Here is a 22,928-nt window from a genome sequence, read left to right as displayed (position 1 = left end):
TTAAAGCCCATGGTACCTTGTTGGCTGTTAGTAATAACTGGAATTGAATTATAAAAATGGAGATTAGTAAATTAACATTCACATGAGGGGGGGGACAAAAAAAACAAAAAAAAAAAACAAAAACCCAACACACACACACACACACACACACACCATAAACTTACTTTTGAAGATTCTCACACATCCATCTTTTACTGTTAGAAAGAGAAAAGAGGTCAGGGAACGGCATTAGTAACATACATCCAGATCTACAAAACACACAACTTCTATATGTAGGTGAATGGAGGAGAACATCAGAGGAGGAGATCCCGAGGGAGGAAATGAGGTATGAATGATGTAGGAGTCAGACCAGCCATACACTAAGGGAATTTTGTTCAGAATGTTTCATTTTAAGAAAGTTCCATCATCGTTGAAGTGCTTCCAAAGAGATATTTCTCCAGCCATCGAATGTATAAAGAATTAGTATGAATGTTCAAGCAAACGTGCATAAGAACATTCGGTCACAAATCCACCAGTGTATAGCCAGCTTTAGCAGTGCTCCAGTCTGATGTGCTCCACACTTCAAAGAAGAGTAATCAGCGGTGATGTAGAAGCATTGTGACCCTAAAAATAGTAAAGAGCACCGGCTTACAGCAGCCAAGTGACCCTAATACGGTTGGGGAGTTCACATCCAGCAGTGCTCCCCCAGCTCATTGTAACTGACTGGAAGATAAGGAGCCACACACCAGCCATGAGCCCAGTCACCATGTATAAAGGATCAGACTAAAGCTGTGGAAGGGAGAAACATGTTGGGAGGTGTGGCTTTGGGAGGAGACGAGCTGAAGCCAATCCTCTATATAGGTTGACTGGAATGGTTGCTAGCGTGCAGAAGAGGAGGAACCACATCCCAGTCACCATGTATAGAGGATCAGACTACTAAGCCCAAAAAAAAAAAAAAAAAAAAAAAAAAAAAAGTAATTTAACGTGTATCCTCACAGGGTGACACTGGATGCGCTAGTAACAATGTGCCAATGTCCCAATATTAAATTGGAAAAAAAAAAAAAACTAAGAAAAATTGCAAAGATGGACTATTAGGCACACACATAGGATAAAAAGTTTTGAAATTTTAATTGGATAAAGTTAAGGTAGCTGTGGACGTGGTATACTTGGATTTTGCAAAAGCGTTCCATACAGTTCCGCACACACGGCTCATGTGTAAGGTAAAGTCTACAGGCTTGGAAATATCAGTTTGTAAATGGATAGAAAACTGGCTAAAAGACAGAATTCAGAGAGTAGTGGTTAATGATTCTTACTGTGAATGGTCTAAGGTTATCAGTGGTGTACCCCAAGGTTCAGTGCTGGGACCCTTACTCTTTAACATCTTTATAAATGATATTGGGTCTGGGATCGAAAGTAACATTTCTGTCTTTGCAGATGACACCAAGCTATGCAGGGGAATAACGTCCTTACAGGAAGTCTCCAGTTTACAAGCTGACCTCAATGCTCTGTCTGATTGGGCATCTATGTGGCAGATGAGGTTTAATGTTGATAAATGTAAAGTTATGCACTTGGGGGCCAAGAATATGCATCATACATACTAGGGGGAGTACAACTGGGGGAATCCGTAGTGGAGAAGGACCGTTAAAAAAGGCCAGGATTCTTTCCTAAATGTACATAATATAACTGGGTACTAGCATTTATAGGTAAAGTTGATCCAGGGAAAATCCGATTGTCTCTTGGGGGATCAGGAAGGAATTTTTCCCCTGCTGTAGCAAATTAGAGCATGCTCCGCTGGGGTTTATGGCCTTCCTCTGGATCAACTGTGGGTATAGAATTGGGTATATTGGATTGTACGATTTTTTTTATGGTTGAACTGATGGACTTCGTAATATACAAAACATAAGAACGATGACATAAGATACATATGACCCCAGGGACTCAAATAACACCTCCAAATAATGTAATCTAGTCAGGTGAAAGATAAAAGTATGATGATATAACCAATAGTAACATCCAAGAGGAATGAGAAGCTTACAGATCTAATAAATCCTAACATAGAATGACACTTCAGAGTCTGATGCAGCTGCACACCCCAAAGCAAGTATTACAAAAAAGAAAAAATGGAAGTTCCGTAGGTTTTTTTTTTTTTTTTTTTTTTTAGCAGCAGCAATTGTAAATCAAAAGAATTTGTAAAAATATATTAAACAAAATACTCTGAACATGATTTATATGATACTTTGATGTTGGAGAAAACCCCCAACGCATTTCAACCTTATAGTGTCATGGTCTTCCTCAGGGGGGTCCTTAAAGTTCTACAAAAAGATCATATTTTTTCAAGAGAGTTTAATATCTACTATGTAGAGTTTAGAATAGTCACTTTATAATTACCCTTTATACCATATGGGCTCGTTTATCCAGGGACATCTTTAAAAGCGTGAGGAAAAAAAAAAAGGGAGCGGAAGAATCCCTCACTTGTGATCCTGCATTCCATTAGATCGCTGTGCCTGCCTGCATCCCAGAGGGAGGGCAAAACTTACCCATGGGGCTTGCGAATTGTCACAAATTAAGTGGCCCTCCCCCACAAACAGAGAAAGGGACGGGAGATCCAGAGCACCTGAAAATCATAAGTTGTTTTTTTTTTTTTTTTTTTATTATCTTATTAAGGTGTGTAAGGTTGTATCAATATTCTGATGATATAGAATATGTATGAGGCAAAGAGAAATCATTGGAAATATTTAAACAAAAAAAAAAAACAAAAAAAACAAAAAAAAGTGTATGTTGGTGTAATACATATTGCTAATATAAATATCAATATACCTCATGGATTTATTTAAAAAGTGAGTCACATCATATTGTGACTGTATTTAAACCAAAACTGGAATGTGGTGCTAATAAAAGTGGGGCAAGCGGTGCAAGCTAGTTGCTAATGAAAGCGCAGCGTGCCAATGGTGAGAAGATGATCTGCAATATGCAGTCTTACCCCTGAAGAAAAGGGGGAAGGTTTTTTACCAGGTTACAAGTAGTGGGAGAAACAAGTAGTGGGAGAAACAAGTAGTGGGAGAAACAAGTAGTGGGAGAAACAAGTAGTGGGAGAAACAAGTAGTGGGAGAAACAAGTAGTGGGAGAAACAGGGTGTGCAGTGTGAATCCTCTTATCAAAGAGGATTGCTAAAATACAAAATAGTGCAAAAGGCATACAGCGCGTTATAGTGAACAAAAATACCAAAAAATGTATCAGAAAATATTGGAGCACCACTAAAATCAGTGAAGTGATCAAGTATGAAAAAAATTCAATACCTAGTGTCTGTAGTAAGAGATGTTTAAGTTGCTAAAGTGTCCAGCAGAGAATGCACAATATCTAATGGTCAAAATAGAACATGTGCATAAAAGCCCTAAGTGAACAAAAGATAATTTGTCAAATAAATGACATGAGCAGGGACGGACTGACAACTCATGGGGCCATCAGGCAATCAGAGATTATGGGGCCACACAATATACACAGACATGTTTCTATTGGTTTAGAAGGTACTGGAGAGGTGGGGCAGCTATAATCTTGGGATTTTTAGAGCAAAAGGATGTCAGTAAGGGACATTTCAGAGACAGATGGGGGGGGGGGGAATTTTTTACATACTGTCCTTGGTTTTACTGATGCTGGAAACCCTGATGGGGCCCCCTAGTGGCCCGGGGCCCTCGGGCAGTGCCCGAATGGTCAGTCCGCCCCTGGACATGAGTTTGACAGATTAATACTGATACAGCCTAACCCTCCGCTTCTATATATTCTTACCCAATAGCTTTGTTCTTCATCATGCTCATGTCAGGGATCAGCTGAATGATCCCAGTAGAGGAGTATCCCTAAAATATACTACCTGAGTGAATAGGTAATTGCTAACAGGTGCTCAAGGTAAACCCTGGATACATCCCTCCGGAGGGAGGGGCCGTGGGGAAGCATTGGTGTGTCCCCTCTGTGGCCATCCCGACGTTCCGGTGAGCAATTTGCTCCAGACACCTCCGTCACCCCCGCCGTAAACAAAACTGGAGACAAAGCGCGCGCCTGTGCTGTGAGAGCATCAGCCGAGAGGCCGCACCACACGGCCTGAACTCCTAGTCCGGTGGTGGACACAGAACGCCGCCAACAGGTTTAAAAGCTCCACCTCGTGGTGGATGTTGAGACCATGGGTGTTGCTTAGAAGGGGAGAGGTTGAAAAGTCCATCTCCCCACCCTGCCGGGAAGCCGCCGGATCAAAAAAAAAAAAAAAAAAAAAAAAAAAAAAATGAATAAATAAAGTCACATGCATAGTTCACCAATTGGATTTTACATCAATGTCCAAGAGTTAGACTAATACAATTCTCAGTACATTTGTTGTTTGCATTATATAAATGAGCAAAAAAGAAAGAACACTGTAAATACTATAACCAAAACAATGCATAAAAACACATTCCCAAAGGTTTTACTCAAAAGGAGAGGTTGCCAGGAGGGACAGATGAATAACTGTTCATGGGGGCCAAAAGGGAATGAAAATACTACATTATATCATACTATAAACATATCACTAGTTCACTATAATGCACTATATGCCTTTGCACTATTGTATTTTAGCAATCCTGTTTGATAAGAGGATTCACACTGCACGCCCTGTTTCTCCCACTACTTGTTACCTGGTAAAAAACCTTCCCCTTTTCTTCAGAGGTAAGACTGCATATTGCAGATCTTTTCACCATTGGCACGCTGTGCTTTCATTAGCAACTAGCTTGCTCCACTTTTATTAGCACCACATTCCAGTTTTGCTTTAACTACAGTCACAATATGTGACTCACTTTTTAAATAAATCCATGAGGTATATTAATATTTATATTCTCAGCAATATGTATTACACCAACATACATTTGACATTTTTTGGTGTTTAATTTCCAATGATTGCCCTTTGCCTCATACATATTATACCTCAACATCCGATTGATATGACCTTACACACCTTAAATTATAGAAAAAAAAAAAAAAAAATTATATTATATAATTAATATATATATATATATATATATATATATATATATATATATATATATATATATATATATATATATATACACACACACACACACACACACACACATACATACATACATACATATATACATATATACACACACACACACACACACACACGCTCTGGTTCTCCCATCCCTTTGTGGGGGAGGGCCACTTCATTTGTGACCATTCGCAAGCCCCACGGGTCAGTTTTGCCCTCCCTCTGGGATGCAGGCAGGGACGGCGATCTAACGGAATCCAGGATCACAAGTGGGGGATTCTTTCACTGTTTTTTTTTCTCACGCTTTTAAAGAGGTCTCCGGATAAACTAGCCCATATGGTGTATAAAGGGTAAATATAAAGTGACTATTCTAAACTCTACATAGTAGATATATTAAACTCTTGAAAAATTATGATCTTTTTGATGTCCTTGTAGAGCTTTAAGGACCCCCTGAAGAAGACAAGGACCCCCTGAAGAAGACCATGACCCTATAAGGTTGAAATGCGTTGGGGTTTTCTCCAACATCGGAAAGTACAAATACAATCATAATTGATATTGTAGGTAGCATTGTTATATGCATGCCCCCTTTAACCCATTGTGATATAATCTATCGCTTGATTTGTGAACCTACCTATTGTGTCTCGTATTGTGAACCGGAGCTCATGTTTTAAACTTTTGTATCATAAAATCATGTTCGGAGTATTTTGCTAATAGAATAAAACATTATATTTTTACGAATTTTCTTTTTGATTTACAAGTGCTGCTAAAAAACCCTACAGATCTAATAAATATGCAAAAAACAAAAAAAAAAAAACAAAAAAAAAAAAAAAAAAAAAAAAAACACATACACACCAATATAAACAATGAAATAGTCATCTCAAAGCAGGGTGAAAGCCAAGTCTGGTGACCACCGGGGGGGCAAGAAGTGATAATCCTCCCATAGGGACACAGCCACACCTTAAGGAAACTGAAGGTCTAAAAATTGTCCTATACATAGCAAGTCAAATGTTGCAAAATATATTCCACAGCAGTAGATACTTACTTAGTATGAAGGTTTTTAAGATAATAGATGGTAGGTCATGTGTGAATCAAATCAAAGGATCCCCAATATTGAAATAATATTCCATGAAGCAAAGAGAATAGTAATAAAATAACCCGTATAGTACCTAAAACTATGTATATACATAATGCATGCCAGAAGATGGAACACAAAAAAAAAAAAAAAAAAAAAAAAACAACAACAAACAAACAAACAAACAAACAATCTTACCAATGGCTAGAAAGGCCTATAAAAGAACAATGGTGGGTAACCATAAGAGCCGGGACTTAAATTTGTATGTAGATAGAGGCTAATCTAATGCCATGGTCAGAGCTAGCAATGAACACTGGGAAATTGACCAGTGAGGTAAGCTGTCCAGTGGTTGGCAGAAAGATCAAACAAGAATTGTCTGGTGATGAAACAAAGAACAGGCAAAGCCAAAGTTAAAGGAGTCATAATAAGGGAACTAGTAAATAGTGCAGCCATTAAATTAAAAGCTGGTGACCACAGTAGGCAGTGTCTTACCTTAAATGACTAGTTATAGATGGTGCGTATGGGGAGACTGGATTGTGCGTACGGTCCCGGACAGAAATGTTGGCCCAAATGAACAGCCTGGGGGCAGCTGTTTAAGACTCCGTCCCAGCTGGAAATGTGTCCCCCCCCCGCCAGAAGTGATGACCGGCATGGCCACTGGCTGCTGCACAAGTGAACAATGGAACAGCAGCAGAGGCGGGGCTAAGGGAGGACAAGAGCCTCCCTTGATAATGAATGGAAACACTCACTTCAAAGGAGCAACAATGGTTGGGTTGTGCCCGAATTGCTGCGCATGCGTTGGAAAGGAAAAACCAACCAGTGTAGCACAGACAAAGGGCAAGTCCATGGGGGAGGTCAATGAACAACCAGAAGCCCCACCAATTGCCACGCACCCAGCCAGAGAAATTACTGGGCGAGCGGCACTGTGTGGCCACATAAGAAGAAAAGGGAAACCTCAAACATACCCTGGTTGGTTTCAGCCTCTGTGACCCCAGACAGATTAACCATCGTGTATAGAATTGTTGGCAGGTTATTAGAGATGTAGCACAAACATCTACATATAAACAATGTAAACATAAAAAGTAGAAAAACTTTAATATCTACAATCCGTGACCCTGAACAGCCATTCAAGGCTTGTGATGTTAACCTAAAATAGACAAATTCTCAATTTATAGGTTTTTGAACAAAATTACAGAAAAATTTTTGAAATGATTAAGAATATAGATGAGATTTAACTTGGCTAGGGGGGCAATAGATATGTCAAATCTAACATTGTCATAAGGAGGTCCCCTAAAGATGGAAGTGGACAGTGACAAAGAATGGAATCAAAATGGTTCCATTAGAGATGGATATGATAGTGTATTGATTGAGCTAGGAATCTTCCCAGGCACAGTGGCAGACTACAAGAAGGGCTTGTATGATTGCATTTTATTCAAGCTAAGGGAACATATAGCATTGAATCATTTCCTTCTGAAGAAAAAGTTTCCCCATTAACCCCCCCCCCCTCCCCGGGGTCTTTTGGGGACAACGGCCAGAACACAAAACGAAACAGGAGGTATCAAATTTATAGTGGGGATCAAGTTGTCGACTGACCGGGGTCAGCATTTTACCGTTCCCAGACGTATATATGTGATCACTTATCCTCTGTCTCAGTTGTAGATAGTTTTAGGTACTATACGGGTTATTTTTATTACTATTATCTTTGCTTCACAGAATATTTCAATATTGGGGATAATTTGATTCACACATGACCTACGATCTATTATTTTAAAAACCTTCATACTAAGTATCTACTGCTGTGGAATATATTTTGCAACATTTGACTTGCTATGTATAGGACAATTTTTAGACTGTTTCCTTAAGGTGTGGCTGTGTCCCTATGGGAGGATTATTGCTTCTTGCCCCCACCCCGGTGGTCACCAGACTTAGAAGTCACCCTGCTAGATCCCATTGAGATGACCATTTCATTGTTTATATTGCTTTGTATACTGGATAGCTCTACATCTAGTCTTTTACATATTTATTAGATCTATAAGCGAGTTTAGCTGAAGTGTCTAGAGCTGCTGCAACCCCAGTCTCCCCAGATGGCTCGCTCTGACCGGCCGCACTCTGAGGATGTCTTTTTTTTTTTTAGACATGGATTTAGGTTGCCGTAAAACAGACCCTCTAGAACCCTTTGAGGTGTTCCTTGTCCCCCTTCCGCTCATAGCCTAAAGCACAAAGCAGAGGCACTACCAGAAGGAATGCATACACTGCTAGGTCTATAGTCCAGCACAATTGCTGCCATGAATGCCCAGTCTAATGCAGCAGTAAAAAAAAAAAAAAAAAAAAAAAAAAAAAGTGTGAAAGGAAATGCCTGTGTCAAACCTGTTAATGCCACCTCTTTGCTCTTGTGTTCCTCCACAGCCTGCAGTAGCACACAATGTGCTGTTAAAGACTTGCCTCCTTGTGTCGGAGAATGCTGTTGCCGCTAAGCCCTGCCCCCCTGCGTTGCCTACAGCTCCACCCACTATATTAAAATGAGGGTTTTCCCACGCAAGCGGCAGACTACAGGTCCTCTAAAACCTACCGAGAGAAGCATGGCATGGGGGGGGGGGGGGGGAATTTACAAGCTGCTGATGGCACTTCCTGTCTTTTTTCAAAGAAGAATTCTGAGCGCTTCAAGGGGGAGACTATCAGCATAGGGGGGGTGATAAAAAAAAAACCCTCAAGCTTACCAGGGGACCTGCTGTTCGGCTGGAGGAAGAGGAAGCATTTCAGCTCTGACAGCACTGTTTCCAGCATGAGGCAGCGAGTGCCCAGTACAGCACCCAGTGGTGACACATTGGCATGACAACATTTTGTCTCTGTAGAAAAATAATAGGTAAATAATAGATGTTGTGCAGATCTAAAGGAAGCGGTGTTATCCTTTTTGTCGTTATGTAGATATCCTCAGCTGGGGGTGGTGTCACATTTTCCCCTTGGTATATTATCGTGGGTGGTGATGAAAATATGAGTGGATTATTATCCGTCGGCAGGTTAAGTAGACTGTCTGGGTTCAAGGCGGAATGCCAGAGAGATCAGTAACAGGTAATAACAGGTTGGCTTGTCTTTTACAGGTAACTGTGGCCATATAACGTAGATAGATACTCATCATCATCAAGGCAATTTTATATTAACATCTTGAGTCAGAAGAAAGAGGGTGAAGGCGTTGTCATTTCTTTAGGTGATCCGGGCCCTGCGATGAGCAGGGGAGGCAGTGGGACTACCGTTCAGTGGCATGCTTGGGTCTCGTAATGGCGAATGAGGGGGTGCCTGATGGTGTCGGCGACGACCAAGATGGAAGTTGCCTGCTTCTGCGATGCCATCCATGGAAGTAGCTCTGTGCATTTGTGGTAAACGAAAGTCACTGTACCAGTCCGGTAGTGCAACTATGGGGATGTCTAGGATAGAGCAGAAATGTTCCAAATCTTCTGGGACTCTAAGAAGTGCAGTGCGGCCTTGGTGTGTTGCTGAAAGGCCAAAAGGGAATTTCCATCTATATACGATGGATCTGGCTCTTAGAGTGTCCAACAGAGGTCTTAACTCATGCCTCCTTTGCAGAGTGATGTTGGAAAGATCTTGGTATATTTTGATGTTTGATCCCTGGTGAATTGATTGCGAGACCTGGAAGCCCTCAAAATTTCTTCTTTGAGGGAGAAGTCTATAAGGCAGCATACAATGTCCCTTGGGGGCTCTGTGTCTCACTCTCGGTCTTAATGCTCTATGAATGCGCTCAAAGGCAACCGGAGCATCTTGGGGTCTTTCTAATAGCTCATTGATTATGGTGGTAACCGTTTGAGCTAGTTGATGTGCGTCAATCGATTCAGGTAATCCTCTCAGGCGGAGGTTGCGGCGTCTCCTGCGATTGTCAAGGTCCTCCATGTGGCGATTGATATCTCTTAGGTGTACCGCATGAGATTCTGTGAGCTGCTGCACGTGGCAAAGGGAAGCTTCATGGCGCGTCTGGGTTGTTTCTACCTCCTCCACTCAGATTGATAGATTGCAGGTCAGACCTCATATCTGAAATAGCTGCCATATTTTTGATGTCTGCAGCTACGCTGTGAAGATCTTCCAGGTTGACTGCAGGTGAAGGTCTCTGCTCCGGCCCCGTGCCTGACTGACTCAGAGTTCCAGAGCAGTGGGGGCTGGCGCTCTGGGGTTGTGTCTTACTCGAGGCGGCTGGATGAGCGGCCTGCATGGCGCCTCTGGGCCGGGATCGGAAGATCTCAGGAATGTGCCCTTCTCGCATGTGATCTTGGTTCCGTGGGGACCGGGATCTTGATGCTGAGGTACTGCGGGCTGTTCTCACCATAGCAGGGTGTTGTAAGGTGCCGTTTCGCTGAAGCTAGACCTCTTGGACGGGAGCTTCAGAACAACACGTCCATCTTAGAGCGGCTCCAAACCACACCCCGGCATGACAACATTTTATGTGTAAAAGAGACATTTGAAGAAAATTCAAAACAGTTTTAGAAAACTCCACTTACCTTTCCCGCTGCAGGTTTTTCTGTGGTAAACCAACAGACCCAATCTTCACCCTTCTGAAGGTTTAATGGGAACCTACTGTGGAGCAGGGGATCCTAGAGGAAACCCGCAATCCTGGACATGCAACAGCACCCTGCTAGTAAAACTTTATGGCCTTCCTACCAAAAAGTAGGAGATCCCAGGGTCCAGCTCTCTGAAGAGAGAAGCATTTACAGGCAAAAACCTTGTTTCTTCAGTTAGGAGGCCCGGGTACCATTCAATTTGGCCAGAAGAGACACTTTGAATGGATCCGGTCAGCATGGCTAGCCCCAGCAAGGATTGCTCCAGTGGAGCACAGCACATCTTTACTCGTGACCAACACCTTAGACACGGGCAAAAAAAAAAAAAAAAAAAACACACACCACACTGAGGTACTCCCAGTAATGGGAGGGGTTATATAGGGAGTGCCAGTGTCTATCACCTAAAGGTGGCCTATAACCCACATAGTAACTACTATGGCTCTGTGTCCCATGATGTATGATAAGAAATTGCTGCGCACATACTGTGACATAAAAAGTTGCAAGCAATGACCGCAATTTCATTCCCTAGGGTCTCTGCAAAAAAAAAAAAAAAAAAGTATATTATATATATTTTGGGGGTTCCAAGTAATTTTCCTAGCAAAGAAATGATGATTTTTACATGTAGGAGAGGAATTCCAGAATTGGCCCGGTATGGAAGCAGTTAAAACCTGAACACAAATCTGGAAGAATGAGCTTCTAAGACATTGCATTATGTAAGATAAACCGTATGCAATATGTAGGTAGGTGATCCCAGAAAGTGGATTTGCCAAGTGGTTGAATTCTTACCTCCAGTCACTGTTTTCATCATTTTCTTGTACATTTCTGTAAAAGAATCAATTCTTGTATTATCTTTAAGAATATCAAGCACAGTTAACATATTAGCCAGTCTTTTTTGGGTGGGGGGGCATTTAAGTTCTCTTTTTGTTTTTCCTGGAGGCCCATCTGACATGTCCTGCTCCCAGTACCCCTCGGAGACGCCTATAAACATACCCCAGGAGGCTTATATAGAGCCCATGTGCAGAGCAGCCAATAGGTAGAGCTCCAGCGTCATCAGGGGCCGGGCTGCCTAAACTCAGAAGAGGACGCCATTTTTCATGTTTAAGAGAAACAAAAGAACTGTTCTTACAGATGGAATGCTTTAAATTTTTGCACTGGTATGTTCCCCAGTGATGTGCTCTCCTCCCCCCATGCTTTTTGTGACAACTCAGATTAGACCAGAAATTGGATTTTTGATTCCACACATTGAAATTAAAAACAATGGAGTTGGGTTTTGGCACCCAAACTTTGAAGTTATCCATGAACCCAGGGCAGTTTGGCTCATACTTTGAACTCATTTGAGACCTGTGGAAAAGCTGCAACTGCTGACATCTTTGAAATTGCAAGTTGTCTGGCTTCAGCCCTGTCCGATTCATTGACCTAGAGTTGCCACCTCATCCCTTTTAGGCTATGTTTCCACTATTGCGTCCCCAAAGTCGCGCGATTTTTTTTACCGCGATTTGAAGCAATGCCTGTATCTATGGACCTCAAGTCGCATCAAAGTGGGACCAAAGTAGTGCAGGGACTACTTTGAAGTCGCTGCGACTTGAAGTCACACAGATATGAACGGTACTCATTGGAAATCATGGGATACAATTTGTCATGTGACTTTTCAGTCCCAAGTCGCATGAAAAGTCGCACTAGTGGAAACAGAGCCTAAACCTGAACACATAATCACACAAGTTCTGTGGCTGATTAAGGTGGCAATTAAATTCACTTGGTGCCTTATCTGCATTCAGTTAGCCTCAGAACCTGTGTAATTCATAGGTGTTCAGGTTTAGAGGGATGCGGTGGCAACCCTACATTGACCTAAAACATGAATGCAGATCAGAACACTCAGAGCTTTTATGGCTATTCTCAACACGTGTTGTGTGTAATGTGAGGTCATTCACAGAATATCTGCCCTAGGCATGGTTTCCTGTGCTTTGTTAAAAAAAAAAAAAAAAAAAAAAAAGTGTTGCTGTGCATTTCAGACCATTTATATTTAATTGGGCGTTTCTCTCAATGCAATAATGCACAACATACATATATGTGTTGCAGTGGATGGGACCTAATCTGCATAATTGTCTAGATCAGCCTCTATCAACCTCTTTAGCCCAGGAGGAACCTCAAACAATTCAGGCTCTTACGGAAACCAAGCCATCGGGAATCAGTGGTCTTACATTGGTGGTAAGTAATGCAACCCTTACAGATAGCTTAATCCCTTCCCACCACCTCCTACCCCAGCCCTTTGAGAGCTTTTAAATGCCAGGAGGTGGAGATGGGCATTTGGTCATGTGTTCACTGTGTTTGGCTGTCACACTATTGGAAAGCTCCTGGTCACAACTATCGAGAGCTTTCCGGTCCCTGCCAGGAACTGTGCTCACCCACTCTCAGCCCAGAAAAGTTTACATAAGGTCAAACTAAAGCCCACCCGCCAAGAGGCCACAAGTGTACCTTTGGCGGGAAGAGATTAAAAATATAAGTGCTTCCAAGCTGCTGGCTTTGGAACTATGTAGGCACCATCAAACAGAAGGTCAACAAGCCAGAGCTCAAGGTACCCTTACCTACTTCTGGAGGAACATTAGGGTTCCACCAAAGCCTGGTTGAGAATGGCTGTTCTAGATTATGGACTGAGAAAAGCCATTAGAGTGACAACCAGGGAACTAGCATTTTTAGAAGCAGAGGGCAGCAATCACAACCCTCAAAGGGCTCTCAGCACATTCAAATACAAGGATAAAGGAACTTTTTCAGTCATGTGATTGTAATTTTCAAAACTCATTGGAGTCAGCTGAGGAAAGAAAAAAAAAAAAAAAATCCACCACATGGGGTGCAGCTTATATGTTTCAAGGGTGATTTATTTAAGAAGAGTCCTATGGTAATGCATTAGGCTGGTGCAACCTTCTTATGCTTGCATTCTAGTATTGGTTTGAATTGAAGACAGCAGCAAGTCCATTCAGTGTAATGGTGAAGATGATCAAGTGGAAGTCTCCACCACTGACTTTGCTGAGAGGACTGAAGAGTTGCCTACTCTGAGCCTTATTAGGACTTGATTGTCTAGGAGGACCCCCTTACCTGTAATGCTGACTATTTTGTCAGTTTTATACCCAAATAAAGGAACCTTCCTCTTTGCAGTAAGGGAGTTGGAGGACATGGGACCAGCGCTTTGTGCAACCACATATTTAGACAAGTATAATGGGCCCTAGAAATTTAAGTTGTGTGTAGCACCCTCCTAGTTTGGGGCCACTAGGTATAAGTAAATTTAGTGTATTTTTGAGCTTCACTGTAATCAGTGGTGCAAAATTTGAGTGTTTTATTCTGTTCTGGCTTCTGCAGGCTCACCTACTTTCCCCTGTATTCCAGAAAGTACAGGAACATAGTGGGCTGGAAGGGGAAGATCTGGGGCTGATCATTCATACAGCCTCAGCCAATCCTTGGTCGGAGAGTGATCAGCAAAGGGGGGGGGTATAAATGGTCTAAGACATCAACAGCAGGGTCCTTTGCCTGCTGGAGAGTGACCCAGCCTGGAAGGACTGTCATGCCCTCCATGGCGATCCAGAGAAGTCTACAGGAGGTTCTGTGCAGTTCCAGCCCAAGGAGAGCTGAGGAACCAACTAGCAAATCTGCAGGAACAGTTGGAGCAAAGTCATCTGAGGATTTGGCTGAGAACGGTACAAGGTCTGGCCAATACTCAAAGGAGGCATTCATAAATACAATGGTGCAGCGAGTAGAAGCCTGAGAGAAATCTTGGGGAGAGACCAATTGCACTGTTGCGTTTCTTTATTTTCTTGCAGACCGTTCCAGATTTGCTGGCCTGGGCTGTTTCCAGAGTGGGAACTCCATAGGCTGAATTGTTCATTTTTCTTACTTGAAAACCTTAGTTAATGGTTTAAAGATGGTGTTCCCAACCAAGTTTACACTAGTTCTGGGTGTGCCAAGGCTCACCCTAATCCCTTTGCCAGTTCTACAAATATAAAAATCACAAAAAGGATACCATCTGCTTAGTTGTTGCTTGAAATGCTGAGCAAATACTGTGTCTGGCTGCCATGCAATAAATAGGGAATAGTACTTGGGACACACAGTGGGACCAGTATGGGATCTGCGCTACATTTGATTTGCCTAATTGTTACATCATTTAGGGGGTTTGGTGGAGAGGCATGTTAAGCTGGGAATCCTTGATCACCTACCACACATGGCCAACCAAATCCAATCAGCGCCGGGTGCACTGCCCCACAATCCTGCCAAAAAAAAAAAAAAAAAAGTTGCATTAGTGCTGAAAATAAAATGAGGATCAGAGTTATGAATTGTAAGTGACCTTTTAGTATTTATTATTTCCATAGCCGTATACACATTCATATTTAATTATGGGTTTTCTCTCCAACTGTCAAGGACATAGATTTCAGATGATGGTCATTTGATAGAGCCATGGTATATGTATAGATATGTAGCACCGAGCCAAAGGTTGGATAACAAGTCTGGCTCTGCTGTACTCAGTTGAGAAGCAATTCCTCAGGTCTGGTCATGTCTATACCCAAGCCTGGTGGCTGATTACTCCTGCCTGCCTCTGGAAAAATATTCCAGAAATACTATGGGGAGGGTCAAGCAATGGGTTATGAATATATATCTGACCACTACCAATCTCTGGGAGGGAGTGGCTGGGAGGAGATAAAGGTTTAGAAGGGTCTGACCAAAGCTCTCCGGCTCCTGGGCCTCTGCCCCTGGGGAGCAGCCTATGTTAGTGAAGAGCTGTTATGGGTCTCGGCTCACTCCTTATTGACTCAGACATGGCAGCAGCCATTGGCTCCCGCTGCAGCCAGTCAGCTACTCACAAGGCAGTGGGGGGGCAGGGTCAAACCTGGCTGTGTGACTTATGGACACAGAGCAAGGCTCAGGAGAGAGCGTGTACCAGTCACCCCCATAGCAAGCAGCTTGGCCTGAGGGTGGAGCCCAGAGTTCCAGAGAGGGATCCAAGAGGAAGATTGGGGCTTCTTTGTGAAACCACTTCACAAAGCAAGTATAACATGGCTTGCCATTTTAGTAAAAAAAGTATTATATAAAAAATCCTTACAATCACTTTAAGCTCATTATGTACATTTCTTAGCATGCAATCTCTCAAAATAACAATTTTGCATAGGAAAAATTTACACCAACAAATGAAACATCTGATTTGGTGACAAGATATAAAAAAAAAAAAAAAAAAAAAAAAAGGAGTACAGGTAAAATTAGACCATTTTTGATTCGGCTCACCTTGAAGATAAATCAAGTCATGTTCAGGCAGCTCCTTCATAAACGTCCTTTTTTAAACCTACATCCCAGATGCTCAGTCTTTATATAGCGTTCATAAGCAGGAAACCCGGACTTGTGTGGAGTGAACTCAAACCAAGCTTCTGAAATGAGATTTTCCCCCAGTTATTGTCCATCCAGAGAATGATGTGTCCTATACACAATGAAGAGTCACCTCTATTTCCTCTTCATTGCAAACAATGACCTTCCAAGCTTCAAAGGACAAGAAAAAAAAAAAAAAAAAAATGGAATGGAGAAGAGCAATTGTAAGGCTGGGCCATCCACTAGAGGGATTTGGTTTCAAAAATTGTGTCGTTAAGACATTTAAAGAGTTATTTGAAGCAGTAATGAGAAAAGTCAAACAGGATGGAAATTCTCTCCAATGAACACATTTCAATCAGTGAATGGTTTTCACTCCAGAAATTCCATTTATTCCAAAATTGAACCTCTACCCACCCAAAATAACACATATGTGCGGTGGAAAAGTGGGAAGTCTGCAAAGGCTCACATGCAACTCTGTGCTGAAAGCATGCTCACTGCACATTCCCATCACCTTAACTGGGGTGTCAAATACGGATCTCACTCCGTATGAATGATCGGGCGTCAACAAGACCAGCTTTTTATCATGTGAGCAGTTTGACAGCCATGCATAGTTATATGGGCTGATCCTTCCCCAGACATACAGATCCTACTAAAGGGGCTCCAGGGGCTGGGCAGGAAGGAGTTAATATTTCTGAAGAGGATTTTTACTATCTGCACCCAAACCAAATATATAGCACCACTCCAAGCTCCACTAGTTCAGTCATCTGGTGAGTCAATCCCTGTCAGGTGCAGCTCCCACAGGGCTGGTCTTGCCCATTGTCACAAAAACCATCAGACCAAGGGAACTCCCTCAGCCTAAATGTGTGTGTGAATTATACATTAGAGCAGTAATAACAAAAAAGTAACAAATACTGAATCCTGTGCCTTCCAGTGAGATAATCTAAGAACAAATTACAATATAGCAAAAAAGTCCACTGAAGGATTAGATAATTGAAGGAAGGCAAACTAAGAAAGTCCTGCAACATAAATACATGTATATGCTTCCTAGATGGGATAATCCTTTCTCTGTGAACCAGAATCCTGTGATAGAATGAGAAAAGGTGGCCACTTAGCAGATCCTTGGGACCCCTATCACGGGGGGTCTTTTGGGCTCAAAACTTATCCAGGAACAGCTGGTGAGATCCTCTCATTCAGTCATCCATCCACCAGGTGGATGGATGACTGAATGAGAGGATCTCACCAGCTGTTCCTGGATACATTTTGAGCCCAAAAGACCCCCCGTAATTTTTGTTTTAATAAAGAAGTTGTTTATTACACTATGAAGCTTCTCCTGCTTTTTTAATCCACATATGGCGAGAGTTACTATCGGAGTCAGTCTGGCTACATAGAACTAACAGCGCATATGAAGGAGTGAGCCTGTGTAACCAACCAGCTGTTCCCTCCGATCAGCTGCTCCAGCATATGGGATTCCTTTACATCGCTACCCTGATGCCAGTGGAGGATCCCGGGTGGATGGATGACTGAATGAGAGGATCTCACCAGCTGTTACTGGATACGTTTTTGAGCCCAAAAGACCCCCGTGATAGGGGTCCCAAGGATTTGGTAAGCAGCCACCTTTTCTCATTCTATCACAGGATTCTGGTTCACAGAGAAAGGATTATCCCATCTAGGAAGCATATACATATATTTATGTTGCAGGACTTTTAGTTGGCCTTCCTTCAAGTATCTAATACTGCAGTGGACTTTGCTATATTGTAATTGTTCATAGATTATCTCACTGGAAGGCTCAGGATTCAGTATGTTGTTACTTTTTGTTTACTTTTCTAAAGTATAATTCACACACATTCAGGCTGAGGGAGTTCCCTCGGTCTGATGGTTTTTGTGATAATTGTAGCGCACCTGAATATAGTTACCACTTTGACGAAACTGAGAATTCAATTTTTTAAGGTTGCAGCACTTTTGGTCAGTTTTATTTCACCCACTGGATAGTTTATTTTTCGTAACCTAAAGAAAATAAAATTATATTATATGTGCAGAATTGTGTGGAAATATTCTGCTGTTCACTTTTTGAATCCACATCACCTCCTTTAATAAGATAGCAATTTTTGGGTCAGCGCTGATTACTTGTGATATACTGGTCTTGCCCATTACTCAGAAGCATACCATGGAGAGATGGAGGGGCACACCAAGAGCTGGTCCATTGCAGGTGATAGGAAGGCTTCAGTTCCATCCACTCTTGAAAAGCACTAACACATTTAATCCATCATGGGCTTAATTGTAGAGCCCATGATGGGTTTAAACACAATAGAGGGTGTGGTTGGGGGAGGGAATGGAGTTGAAGCCTTCCTGTCACATTAGCAATTGAGTATCTCTTGGTGTGCACTTCCATCCTTCCCCGATATACTACTGAGGATTTTTACTGTATCCATTTTTGAATTAAAAGTATTCTTACCTCCAATGTATACTGAGATAAGCACAGAACAATTTTAGCATCTGTCGAGATTAAACTCTGTGGGGGGGGGGGGGGGGGGGGGGGGGGGGGGGACTTCATTCTGACCCTACCAATCAAAATGACAAGAGAAAAAGGAAGAGTGGCTGGAGGGGCTCATGGACACCACATGGCTGGCGTGGAGGTGAGCATAGTTCCAGGAAACTAATTTTAAATGACTTATCAACTGATGGAACGTACTGTTAAGTATTTTTAAGTGAAAGTTTATTGGAAAATTGACTAGTGTATGGCCAGCTTTAGTGCTCCACTAGCTTGATAAGCAGCTTTCTCTACATCCACTTAGTGTCTGATTGGCAGGGCTTAATCTGGATGGCATCAGCCCACCAGGGGAGGAGCTTGTAAATTCTGTAATAAAATAGTATATGGATAATGGGAAGCCCAAGCCCCAATTTTCATTTTTAGTATTCTTCATTTATAGGAATCATATGATGAGGAATAAAGAGGCCATTCTAGTAAAAAAAAAAAAAAAAAAAAAAAAAAAAAAAAAAAAAAAAACCACACACCTGATCTGTTTTTATGTATTTTATGCTGTCTCACAGCAGAGTAGATGGGATACGGGTCTTCACCGATATTGCAAATCTCTTTGTGACTGGACAGCTTTTCTTCATTAATCTGCAGAAGAAAGAGTAATAGCGGAAGTTGTTTCAGTGTACGCTAGGGGTACCCCAAGGCTCAGCTGTTTCTCCCCCCCCCCCCCCTTCTTTTTTTGTTTTTAAATTGTAACATGGCAACAAAGTGTTTGAGGAGTTGGCTGGTACAAGCCAAGAGGACAGCTGGCGTTAATTTAAAAGCAAGGTTATGAACAGGCAAGCAGCAAAAACTAGAATTATTATGTCCAAGTCAGGATGGTATCTTGTGATCAATAATGAATAACTAAATTAAATTGTAAATTATAAATTAGTAAAAACTCCAAGACCACAGTTTGTGAATTCAGGTCACTATCCCAGACTACACTGCTGCTACGTTTGTCATATCTGGATAATTTAAACTTAACATATGAAGAAAACTGCACATCAGAATGATTAGTAGGGATGAGCCGAACACCCCCCGGTTCGGTTCGCACCAGAACCCGCGAACGGACCGAAAGTTCGCACGAACGTTTAGAACCCCATTGACGTCTATGGGACTCGAACGTTCGAAATCAAAAGTGCTCATTTTAAAGGCTAATTTGCATGGTATTGTCCTAAAAAGGGTTTGGGGACCCGGGTCCTACCCCAGGGGACATGTATCAATGCAAAAAAAACTTTTAAAACGGCCGTTTTTTCGGGAGCAGTGATTTTAATGATGCTTAAAGTAAAAAAAAATAAAGTGAAATATTCCTTTAAATATCGTACCTGGGGGGTGTCTATAGTATGCCTGTAAAGTGACGCATGTTTCCATGTTTAGAACAGTCCCTGCACCAAATGTCATTTTTAAAGGAAAAAATCTCATTTAAAACTGCTTGCGGCTTAATGTAATGTCGGGTCCTGGCAATATGGATGAAAATCAGTGAGACAAACGGCATGGGTACCCCCCAGTCCATTACCAGGCCCTTTGGGTCTTGTATGGATATTAAGGGGAACCCCGCACCCAAATTAAAATAAGGAAGGGTGTGGGGCCACCAGGCCCTATATACTCTGAACAGGCAGTATACAGGCGGTGCAAACAAGACAGGGACTGTAGGTTTGTTGTTAAGTAGAATCTGTTTGTAATTTTGAACATTTTTAACGTGTTTAGCTCCAGCCAAAAAATCTTTTCTAAGCTTTTTGGAAAACATAGGGAAAGGGTTATCACCCCTGTGACATTTGTTTTGCTGTCTTTCCTCCTCTTCAGAAGATTTCACCTCACTTTTTTGTCCCAATGAAAAATGTTTTTGAAAATTTGGGTTTTTTGTGGAACAAGGATTGGAAAGCATCAGTGGAAAGGAGAAATTGTTTTCCCATATTAACTCTTACAGGAGAGAATTTCCCTTCCTAGGGGTAGATTTCATCTCACTTCCTGTTGTCTCCTTCCGTTTGCAAGTAGGAGTCGTTTGTAAGTTAGATGTTTGAAAGTAGGGTCCTGCCCTATATACTCAGCAGAAATTTGGGCCTTAGGTGTTGCTGTGGCCACAACACTGTAAGCCTCACAGGGCCCTGCTGTGAAATATTAGATCAAGAAATTGTAATTACATGCCCCTGTTGAACAGGAGCTGAAAAATTAGGCCTTAGGCACTGGTGCTGGTGCCACAACACTGCAACCCCTCACAGACACTCTAGTTGGAACGCAGGAACGAGCCCTGCTGCAAAGTATTGCATCAAAAATTGTAATTACACGCCCCTGTTAGACAGGGGCAGAAAAATTGGGCCCTAGGCACTGGTGCTGGTGCCACAACACTGCAACCCCTCACAGACACTCTAGTTGGAATGCAGGAACGAGCCCTGCTGCAAAGTATTACATCAAAATTGTAATTACACGCCCCTGTTAAACAGGGGCTGAAAAATTGTGCCTTAGGCACTGGTGGTGGCGCCCAGAACCAAAAATGTTCTTACAAGCTATCAGCGTGATGATTGAGGAGGAAGAGGATAATTACTCAGGGATAGTCACTCAGCATCAGCATAGGCAGTCTTTGAAGGGATCTGAGATTTCAAAAAAAATTATTCGGTTACATCAGCATCAGGTGCTTGGTAGCTGGTGGTGATCCAAGACTCATTCATTTTTATGAAGGTCAGCCGATCGACCGAGTCGGTGGACAGACGCACCCTGTGATCGGTTTACCACGCCTCCAGCAGCACTGAATGTGCGTTCCGAAAGAACGCTGGATGCAGGACAGGCCAGTAGCTCAATTGCATACTGTGCAAGCTCTGGCCAGTGATCCATCCTCAAGACCCAGTAACCCAGAGGATTTTCGGTGGGAAAGGTGTCCAAGTCTGATCTTGCCCCTAGGTATTCCTGCACCATGTAAAACAGACGCTGACGATGGTTGCTGGAACCGATCATACCTTGGGGCTGCGGACCAAAAAATTGTCTGAACGCATCGGTCAGACGGCCACCTTCTCCACCGCTCCTTCTTTGACTGACCGAAGCCTCAGCAACACGTTGTCCAGAAACAGGAGTTTGTAACCTCCCAGTCTCTGGGAACGCGTTGCACAGACCTTTCTGCAAGGCCTCCCGAAGATGTTTCATCCTCTGCTCCCTCTGCGATGGCAAGATAAGGTCCGCAACCTTACCCTTGTAACGTGGATCAAGGAGGGTTGCCAGCCAGTATTGGTCCTTCTCCTTGATACCACGAATACGAGGATCCTTACGCAGGCTTTGCAGGATCAGGGAGGCCATGCAGCGTAGGTTTGCTGAGGCATTTGGTCCGGAGTCCTCTGGGTCACTAAGAACGACATGGTCCGCAGCCACCTCCTCCAGCCACGTACAAGTCCATGTGTTTCTTGGGACTGATCCCTTAAAGACTGCTGCTGATGCTGAGTGCCAGGCTCCACCTCCATACTGACACAATCTTCCTCCTCCTCCTCTTCCTCCTCGTCCTCTTCCTGTGTGATCGGCGGGCACGCAGGAACACTGTCTGGATAAAGGGGGCCTTGAGAGCTAAGGAAGTCCTCCTCTTCCTGCCTCTGTTCTGCCTCAAGTGCCCTGTCCATTATTCCACGCAGCGTGTGCTCCAACAGGTGGACAGTGTCACTGATGCATGCACTGTCACTGCTCACCATCCTCGTGGCCTCCTCGAATGGTGACAGGACAGTGCATGCATCCCTGATCATGGCCCACTGCGTGGGGAAAAAAAACCAAGCTCCCCCTGACCCTGTCCTGGTGCCATAGTCGCACAGGTACTCATTGATGGCCCTCTGCTGCGTGTGCAGCCGCTGCAGCATGGCCAACGTTGAGTTCCACCTGGGGGCATGTCACAGATTAGGCGGTTCTTGGGCAGGTTAAACTCCTTTTGGAGGTCCGTCAGCCGAGCACTGGCATTATATGACCGGCGGAAATGCACACAGACTTTCCTGGCCTGCCTCAGGACATCCTGTAAGCCCGGGTACCTGCCCAAGAACCGCTGCACCACCAAGTTAAGGACGTGAGCCAAACAGGGCACATGGGTCATTTGTCCCTGTCGGAGGGCAGAGAGGAGGTTGGTGCCATTGGTCGCAAACCACCATTCCTGCCTTAAGTTGGCGTGGCGTCAACCACCTCTGAACCTGCCCCTGCAGAGCTGACAGAACCTCTGCCCCAGTGTGGCTCCTGTCCCCCAAGCACACCAGCTCAAGCACCGCATGGCATCTTTTGGCCTGCGTACTTGCGTAGCCCCTTGAACGCCTACGGAGCACCGCTGGTTCTGAGGAAGAGGCCATGGAGGAAGAAGAAGAGGAGGGGGTGGAGGAGAGAGGTGTGTCACAATCAGCATTTTGGAGGCGTGGTGGCGGAACAACCTCCAACACTACTGCACCTTGTCCTGCATCCTTCCCAGCTGCCAGCAGA

At 43.2% G+C, this 22,928-nt stretch overlaps 1 protein-coding gene across 1 annotated transcript in view; it reads right to left on the bottom strand.

Annotated features, from left to right (window-relative positions):
* Positions 1-22,928, bottom strand: part of LOC141128922 (cytosolic phospholipase A2 gamma-like) — a 100,426-nt gene that overhangs the window by 59,724 nt on the left and 17,774 nt on the right. Inside the window, 5 exon segments of the mRNA XM_073616577.1 lie at positions 11,426-11,488; positions 14,842-14,892; positions 15,902-15,943; positions 15,946-16,041; positions 18,992-19,100. Of these exon segments, the coding sequence (XP_073472678.1) occupies positions 11,426-11,488; positions 14,842-14,892; positions 15,902-15,943; positions 15,946-16,041; positions 18,992-19,100 (361 nt within the window).

This window comes from Aquarana catesbeiana, linkage group LG01, assembly GCF_042186555.1.
Source record: "Aquarana catesbeiana isolate 2022-GZ linkage group LG01, ASM4218655v1, whole genome shotgun sequence".
NCBI lineage: Eukaryota > Metazoa > Chordata > Amphibia > Anura > Ranidae > Aquarana > Aquarana catesbeiana.
The sequence above is the reverse complement of the archived record's forward strand: the minus strand, read 5'-3'. Positions and strand labels throughout refer to the sequence as shown.